This window comes from Lygodium microphyllum, chromosome 23 (genome assembly GCF_053477565.2).
Source record: "Lygodium microphyllum isolate KBCC chromosome 23, Lygodium_microphyllum_v1.1.10, whole genome shotgun sequence".
Lineage (NCBI taxonomy): Eukaryota > Viridiplantae > Streptophyta > Polypodiopsida > Schizaeales > Lygodiaceae > Lygodium > Lygodium microphyllum.
In genome coordinates this window covers 1271768-1280961 of record NC_141157.1, presented here as the reverse complement: position 1 = coordinate 1280961, position 9194 = coordinate 1271768, and the positions used below count along the sequence as shown (strand labels likewise).

Here is a 9194-nt window from a genome sequence, read left to right as displayed (position 1 = left end):
AGATGCATACACAATTAATTTTACACACATAGTTACTTTTACATAGTTACATTTAGTTATTACATACATAGTGCAATGTGAATACTATCACATCTTAGATTTTAACCAAGCAACTTTTTTTAAAAAAATGGATTGCAAGGTTCTCTTAATCACAATATCTCTACGCTAGACAAGTTTGTAGCAAATTTTGGTTAGCTTCAAAAACCTATAACAAAACTTAACACATTGTAAAAAACCTGTGTAGTTTTATTGGCCATATCAAGTTTTGGAATTTATAGACATAAGAGCAAATTTAATCATAGAAAGCTATTAAACATAATTAATCATAGAATGATACTATTTTCATGAATCACCATACATTTTTATTCTATTAACATTCACAACAGCAATACACTCCATGCACTTGCCCGAATAGCCACAGGCTCGTTAATAACTTCTACACAAAGGAACTAGTATTTAAACATACCTTCATTTGGTTCTCACTATTACTACTAACCACTCACAATTTCAAATGTTGGGACTTTGAATTTGCAACAAGGTAGAACAAGGCCTAGGAAAAGAATATACACAAAGTCACAACCTTCAAACCTTGCTGCACACGTCAACCTGCTTCTAATTTAATGTAGAAAGTAGTTTTCATCTTTGCCGCATCATCCCATTCGTATGCCATGTGCACCGTCGTTGCATCATCTATGTCGTATGACGAGTTGCGACAAGCAAAATCAAGGATTCAATTACTGATGATACAAATTGTGCAGTGCGATTTCTGATGATATGCAATGTGCGTTGCGACTTTGGAACTCTTCCAAACAGGTTATCCAAAAACAGGAAACAACGCCCGTGCAAAAAAGACTTGCAGTTGCTAAGCCAACGAAAGCTCCAACAACACTGCAAGACTCTAAGAGAGAGAGAGAGTCAGCTGACAATAATTACATGTATGTATATGTATGTCTGTATAGACCCGCGGGCTCTTGCACAATGGTGAGTGTGCTTTTTATGCAGCGCTGAAACTTTTTATGCAGAGAAGTATACCAGGCGCAGGGTGGAAGTATTCTGATACGTCAAAACTCACACAAGTAGCAGGGATGCCTCTCTCCTTCGCGCCAGCCAAGTCGACAAATGCTTGTATTGACCTGTACTTTTAGTGCGACCCAACTTGGGGGTGGTCCATCTCCATCTCCATCTCGCTCTCTCTCTCTCTCTCTCAAGGAGTGGCAACGTTTTCCTTTGCCAAAGGTGCGATTTCATCACCTTCCACTCCGGCCCGGCTCCCTTCAACCTGCATGCCTAGCAATGCTTCCTCCCACAGCCTTGCAGGCCCCTTCCAACACAAACGAGGTAAAAGGTTTAAGAGTCCGGGTTTTTACTAGTACTGTCTCACTTTGCATGATACATAAAGCATATGTAGCGCCTTGTTTTGAAACAAAGCATTTGTAACAGTAAAAAACGAATGATGCATATTTGCAACTGTAAAACAGCAATAAGCCCTGCATGAGAAACAGTACAACTACAAACTACAAAAAGATTGGCATACCTTCCACGATAAGTCCTGAGCCATACACGCTTTGATCATTTTTTTAAAACGACCTGTTTTATAAGCTTTTACAGCTCTTTTGGTGGTGGCAATAAGAGCCTCGACATCCACCGGGTCTACTTCCTCACACTGAATCAGACATAAAGTATGCTACATTAGCATTCACTACATAAGAGTAGCTTGTACAAGGGCAAACATTATATTACCATCCAGTTTCCTTATGCGGTTCAAACTCACCTTCACATTGAAAGGCTTTCCTGTTTGAAATCCAGTCACCCCATCCTTTACGGTGTCCACCAAACCACCAACTGAAACAACCAGAGGGATCTGTTTCGTGCAGCAGCGTTAGTACGATACAATCAACACGATCATGTTGGTCACAGGAAGCTACAGTTGAACGCGATCAGAACGTAACATTCTACACAAAAATGAGCCACTGAAACTTAAATATCGGGTTATCAAAAGTTCAGAGGGAACCCAAACCAGCATATCCGAAAGTGTGATTTTGTACTGTACTCAGGAGTCAGCATAATCACCACGAATGTTTTCTAGCATTTCAATCCTCTTAGTTCTGTCTATGTTAGACTGGGAAGAGAGGAACATATTGATGCCTAGTCACTAGTGGATTGGTCGAGTAAAGCCTCGGATACTTGTAGGCCACCAATACCCTCCCAAACCACGGTGGGTGCCAGGATATCAGCCCTAGCCACCAGAAAATATAAGCAATACACTACCGTCAACCTTCAACACGCTACCCATCGTTCATCACAGCATTTTTCATTACTCGCACTTGTTACACTCGTTTTCTAGAACCTTCAGAAGAAAATCTACAACGAGGTAAGTTTGCATAATTTTTCGTGCACATTATCACATCCCATATCACTTGCATTTGACTCGTCCCATTCTAAGTAAACCGCCTCCTTCGCTTCATCCAAAACTGCTACTGCTAGCTACACTGCGACAAAGGGAGGAGTTTGAACCCATCAGCCCAGTCCCAAATGTATTTCTAAATAAGAGACTTCTGTTCACATCTCTTTGATCTTCTGACATAGTATCTTCAGTCATGAGTCATAGCTGCATCATCTCTTTACTTCGCGTCCCTCTTTACGGACTCTGAGGGTCTGGGTGCAAGACGTACACTAGTGCCAACCCCCTACCAACAGTTTAGCTCGTACGGGACGGGGTAAGGGACAACATTTGAGATCCAGCTACTGGGGGGAAAGCCGTCGCCAGAATGTGGAGCAAAGCTGTGCACCATGCACATCAGCACTGTACACAGCACAAGCACATATGCAAAGACAATTTTCTAATTTCCTGTGCACGCATCAATCTGCACGACATCATTGCGGTTTTTTTTGGCACTCATACTTTCTTTTCGTTTATGGGGGTGGGTGGGTGAAGGAAGAGAAGAGAGTACCGAGCCATAACGCATTGCATATAGCTGAGTCAATCCACACGGTTCAAATCTACTAGGAACTGCTATAATGTCTGCTCCAGCTATAATCTTGTGCGCCAAGGGTGTGCTGAATTTTACTATCCCTCTAGCTTTATCAGGGAACAAAACCTCCATATCCTCCAATTGCTTTTCGAGATATTTTTTGCCTGTTCCCTGTTGCAACCAAACATGAAATTGATGGCCAGTAAAAGTCAGGCATGCACAACTCAGACCAACTTGATAGTTCTCAGAAGGCATAGCCTCTTACCAAGACAATCAATTGCACATCCTCCTTGAGAAGTTCAGGAACTGCCTCAGCAAGAATATCCGATCCTTTCTGCTCTTCTAGTCTGCCGATAAACCCAATCACTGGGACATCTGGGTTTACCGGTAGACCAACCTCTGCCTGAAGAGCTTCCTTCAAAGCTGGCTTCGCCTCAAGCACCTAGTTAAAGTTAAATTATAGTCAGGCTTTCTGTTAGAAACATGGCAATAACACAAAGAGTTTGATCCTAAGTCTTAAGGAACTAGGTAGAGAACCATACCGTGGTAGCATCATACTTAACGTCCAGGTACTTGTCTGAAGAGGGATCCCACTCTTGTACGTCCATACCATTAATAATACCGATAATGCCAGTTTTGCGGATGATTGCATCCAACTCCACACCTCTATCAACCCCAGAAACCAGTTCAGATGCATAGTTGGGACTGACAGTCATGACTAAATCTGATTCTAGTATTCCGGCTTTCATCCAGTTGATCTTGCGACCCTTGACCGGCTTGTCATAGCTGTGGAATAGAAGAGACTTTCAGTGTTTAATCTTCCACTACAATCCACCGAAAAACAGAAAAGAAGTAGAACCTACCCATCAATAAAATCGAAAGACCCCTTGAACTGGTTTGGGAGATTCAATAGAGCAAGATCTTGAAATGGAAATCGGCCTTGATATGCAATATTGTGAATACAGAACGCAACCTGCACATGTAAATCACCTTATTACGAAGGCAAAACTTTACCTTAAGCAATACCAATTACAAGTGAAAACTAAGTGCCATATCGGAATTTCCATCAGACCATTTTACACTACAAAAAGTCTTTTTGTTTTCGGCTTCCAAACTTGGGCAAGTCGGTAGATTAAAGAACCATCCGTGATTGCAAATCAAACGTGAATACTATTGTTTCTATAGGAGCTGAAAAACAAGGTCATGGTTCTGGTCATGATTGTCTGTGAAGGATGAACCAAGACCTTTCAAAGTGTATTATTGTTTGTACTTTGGTCGAAAACATGGATTCTTACGTCCAAAATTACAAAGGAGGAAGATACTAGTGCCGGACCCATAGGAAGTATCGAGTAAATTTTGCAATTCAGAATTTATTACTCAACAGCGAATGCAACAATACATTCAACACTTTCCATGAGTCTGTTGGATGCTTTAAGTTTAAATTGAGCAGGTTCATCTAGATCTAAACAACACCAATTACCTTCGTAAAGTTACGAGCATCACATCCTACACACAACCTAGAAATCTGGGTTCATTGACAAGCTTCTGCAGGTCAATACTGCCGCCCATCGAATTACTTTAGATACAGGATGACAATTGCAATTAAGAACAAAGTGCAGGATTTATCACCCGCTGATAGTGGAGCCTATCTAATATACATCAAGAAAGTACAGCACTTGCATCGAACAACAAAATTCAGTGCATATTAACGAAAGAACCAAGTAAAAAGTAGTTCCAAGACTGTATAGCCATCAGCATATTCAGTAGCCGAAGGCTGAGTTTCATTAGCTGTCGGCACTATGATTATAAACGGCAGGCGAGTGCAATTATTTAAGTGACAACGATAAACGCATTCATTATCTTCTTGTTTGAGAAGATTTTTTATAGGATCTACTTTACACAGAATCTTGACAGCCTGTCAGAAGGACAAAAAACTACATGTACCAAGTGCTTAGAACGTTTGCTGCCCAAGTTGCAGACCACCACATATATGTAAAGCGCACAAAATCGATATGTTTTCAAGTGCCCTTTCTGGTTAGAGTTTCCGATACCATCAGTTGAAAACAGCATTTGCAAGCACATCGATAATGATAGTGATTTTCCCTTTTTCTCACGCATGAAACAACTAAATTAAATTAATTCATGAACAAGAAATGCACAATCTCAGATACCTTGGCCTTCTTGTACAATCCTCGTGACTTGTACTTAGACTTGAGATAGCAAGGAAGTAGTGCAGTGTGCCAATCATTAGCAACAAATATCACATCTTCCCCTGCAATGTCGAAGAAGACATTTGAAATACATTAAAAGGCTGTTAAATAATGCTGCATTATATAATATTCCGAACAAGAATGTACCATAAGGCCCATGGAAGTACTCATTCGAAAAATCCAAAACTCGAGGGGCCTCAAGCGCAGCCTGTGTTAAAGGAACACACAGTCTTGTTAGTAAGCACATATTACATAAGCTCGCTCTCTCTCTCTCTCTCTCTCTCTCTCTCTCTCTCTCATATGTATGATTATAAATCCAAGGACCGTCAAGTATAGCAATGGAATCGCATGCTAGCTCAGTTGATTTTGACAGCGCATATTGAGCGACCAATTCATGGATAATATGCACGGGCAATTGTCCCAGTGCCCACACTGAGCGGCTCGTTCCGTTGACCCCATCCCAAGTTTCCCCCTCCGCCAGGGCCCTCCCCCTTTCCAAGGTATGCATTAGAACGGCCATCTACCACCATCAAATATCATCCGAGGGATGTAGTTGGCCCTTCTGCAAGCCACAAATAAGTACCCTATTCCAGCCACGGATACTTGGAGGAGCTCATTCTTCTCACGTGCTTGGCTAACAAAAATTTTCATTGCAGTCAAAGGCTCTGCACAGTAGCCAAGGCCCAAGCTTATGCATAGCGTTATACCAAAACCAACAGTGGCTTTCACGTCACTCCGCAATGCAACGCGTGAGTTTCGCCTATTAGAGTTTTGAACATAATCCACGATAATTTTAAATTACATGGACGTTAGCGCACAGATCCAAAATATACAGATTCACAATCACAGCCATAACAAGCTTGCAGTCCGACTGCAAGCTGAAACCCGTGCATTTTCCAGAATCTGCGAGAACCTAGTTACAAAAAGCAAGGCGTGGTGCATTCGACATGTACAACGTTTGGGTGCGATGACACGTGGTGGTGTCATTGAGAAGTCTCTAGATCAATAGAGTTGAGCATTCCCTTCACCAGTAAGGTTTAAACTGATTAGAGGGCATACAATCAGGGCGAGGCGAGGGTACTATCTGATTCACTCACGCAGAGGGTTGTCACCTTACTAAAAACGCAGTACCTCTTACCGCATGATAAAACCCTGCGAAGTTGAACAGTGTTCCACAAATACGAGAGCCCACAAAAACAGAGGTGCCTAATGTCAAGCCCATTGCCTCTGTTCTGGCAAGCCACATGCTTTGCGGACCAAGTGGTGGTTTAAAAATTACAGGCAGATAGAAACATTAACTGACCTGGGCAAAGAGACTGAATCGCAACTGGTTGTCCTGGTAGTCCACTCCTGTGATTGGACCGTAGATCTTGCTGCCTGTCTTACCCCAGACCTACAAGGCAAAGAACGCTCTGAGCCTTTGCCACACACAGGGTAGGTTCTTGCTGCTATGACCAAATATCAGCATCCCCTACCTTGGAAAGAAAAAGCGGATGATCCACCCAAACACGGTCCACGCCTCGCTTGCGAGTGTGGAAGAAACGCACACGTTCAATGTTGTCCCCAACTTTCAACTGCAAACATCAAGGCCCTTGGTCCGAAGGTTCTCTTCGAGTATCCTCAACAAGAAATTCAAAGCTGGTAAGATAGCGACATATGTAAGGTTTGTAATTACCTCAATGACAACCTGAGTGTCCCAGGCATCTTTGTACTGATCGTAGCGAGGGGAGATTGTCATCACGCGATGGCCGCGAGCCTGAAAGGATAGTGAGTTAGACACAATAAGGAGCTAGACATCACTGCAAGTGTCTTGAAAAAAATCTCAGGCGCATGAGAGATTATACGATTAGCAGAAAATTACAACAGCTCGCATCCACCAGACATAACAGGCAAAATGAAAGCGTCAGCTGTAACTGTAAAGTTAAGAAGCAATTCGAAGCAAACAATCTGAGCACATCTGCAATGCGCATCGCCGCATTGCCCTACTGTGAGGCATTAAGAGGGCCACAGTTAAGTGAGAATGGTCGCGGACATTCGCCAGAACATGAAGCTAAAATCAGCATCGTGCGTCTTCGAATAACACACGCCAAGCTTATCAGAAAACACTACAACATTTGGCATCTTCACCCCATTTCGAGCCGAAGAGAGAAAGACATTAAAAACTTACGGCAAGGGCGGGAGGAAGGCCGCCAAGAACATCGCCAAGCCCCCCCGTTTTGCTCCACGGCGCCACTTCAGCTGACACGAATACGATGTTGCTGCACACAACCACGCCCCGGATGCCGCCATTGCCAGACGCGGAAGCTATATCCAGGGACCGACGAACATGCGCTAAGAAGGTCGGCTCGGGCGTACCAACAGCGCAGGAGCGGTGTGGTGAAGGAGAAGACAGCCGCAAGCCCTGGAGGCGGATAGAAGCCGGCGAAGGCTGAGTTGGAAGCTTGACGGCGGCGTTGGAAGGCGACTGGGATGAAATGAAGGAGAGGTGAGGAGCTGCGGCAGCTGCCATAGCCAGATACAGATAGAGAGAGAGAGAGAGAGAGCGCGCGCTTAAAGAGAGAGAGAGAGAGAGAGAGACAGAGAGAGGGAGAACGCTCACACTTGATAGACGGTGGCTATGGCACCAGAGACTGTGTGCCGCTAGTACAGATGCAAGTGTGAATGGACTTATAAACTGTCGAGTCTATATTTTTCTTGTCATCAACTGTTTTTTTATTCGTTTGTTAAAATTTGGAGATCGGATGTTCTGGGCCACCTTGGACCCGCATATTCGCGCATCTCCTGCCACCGCCGATCGTACTCGAAGGAAAACAAAAGAAAAGCCTGGAAAATCACAAATTTCTGGTGGTGTGCGTAGGGCGGGGGGTGGGGGGCGGGCCCGCAACTCTTCCCGATTCCGGAGTCCCCATGCTTCTTCGCTCGGACTTCACGTGGTGCAACTTATTCCAAGGCTTGTATAAGGAAGGAAGTCAGGACCCACCGCACTGGTCAGTGTAAACTACAGACTTTTTGCTGAGAACCGCTTGTAAGTAGGCGTCTTAAGAATGTTATCTTAGCTGCGGCCTTTTGCTAATTTTCCTGTCAAAACAAGTTTTATTAAAACTTTTTGTGTCTGTCAAACAATATGTCTTGTTAAAACAATTGTGTGTCAATTTCCATTGACATTATATACAACTCACCTAAATTTGTAGATAGTTAGAGTCTTATTGTAGATAAATGGAATGTCCTTCAACTAAACTTAGCTATCACATGAAAAATATTAAATGTCTTATCAAATTTAGGCCTTGCAGGTTACACACTCGTCTAGAGGGCAAATGGTCTAGGGGCATCAACATTTTTGTCCAGCTTGACCACCCCACCCACCCATAATGAAAATAGAAGAGACATTTGTGCCGCCCAATCATTTTACCTACTATGACCCTCATAATTATAGGCTCTTTTGTTGTGTTTTCAGCTCACTAATTGGTAGTAGACATGTTGGTAAAGGGCCTTTTATAAAATTAAACATTGTTTGGATGAGGTGAAAGCCAAACAATCCATTCTTATTAGAGAAGGCAGCATCCATTGTGTTAATTGGCCTAAGTATAGCTATGGGTTGTCCCATCAACGTAGATAATCTAAATATTTGCCATAATACAATTACATATTATAAACTATTTTAGTGGTGGTTTTAAACAAAATATGCACATTTTGTTCTTATTTATTACACATAAGCTTAATATGAGCCAAGGGTAATCTAGATTCTTTTAAATTTAGATTTTCTAAAACCTTAACATCCTTAAGCATCACTCTATTGGCCCCTTATTGTCACTCTTTTATGAACCCTTCACTTGAAACTAGGTCTACTTGATAAAAATATCAAAATTTCCCAAATCTTTTTGTTTGAGTTCCATATGATGTACATAACTAGTTCTATTGTTAACTCTCTTTTTTTGTGGGGGGGTTTTTGTTAGGGAGGTGGGGTGTTAACTCAAGTTCAAGATGGAAGAAAAAGAAGTCAAGAATGCAAATA

The 9194-nt window shown here is 42.6% G+C and overlaps 1 protein-coding gene across 1 annotated transcript; it reads right to left on the bottom strand.

The window, feature by feature from the left end:
• Positions 1–700: 700 nt before the first annotated feature.
• Positions 701–7836, bottom strand: GBSS1 (UDP-Glycosyltransferase superfamily protein). Its single transcript, XM_087663699.1, has 13 exons — positions 7350–7836; positions 6858–6938; positions 6658–6756; positions 6486–6575; positions 5330–5390; positions 5144–5244; positions 3836–3945; positions 3515–3758; positions 3238–3414; positions 2952–3143; positions 1772–1861; positions 1535–1663; positions 701–1321 (listed from the first exon to the last, which is right to left on the bottom strand). Exons 1-13 carry the CDS (start codon positions 7689–7691, stop codon positions 1205–1207), a joined length of 1833 nt encoding a protein of 610 aa, XP_087519825.1. The 5' UTR covers positions 7692–7836; the 3' UTR covers positions 701–1204.
• Between the last annotated feature and the right edge of the window lie 1358 nt (positions 7837–9194).

Coding starts and splice junctions, on each gene's coding strand:
- GBSS1 (XM_087663699.1), bottom strand. CDS start 7,691: ATGGCAGCTGCCGCAGCTCCTCACCTCTCCTTCATTTCATCCCAGTCG. Junction 3,415..3,514: donor TTAAGTATGATGCTACCACG/GTATGGTTCTCT, acceptor AACTTTAACTAG/GTGCTTGAGGCGAAGCCAGC. Junction 1,664..1,771: donor GAAAGCCTTTCAATGTGAAG/GTGAGTTTGAAC, acceptor TGTCTGATTCAG/TGTGAGGAAGTAGACCCGGT.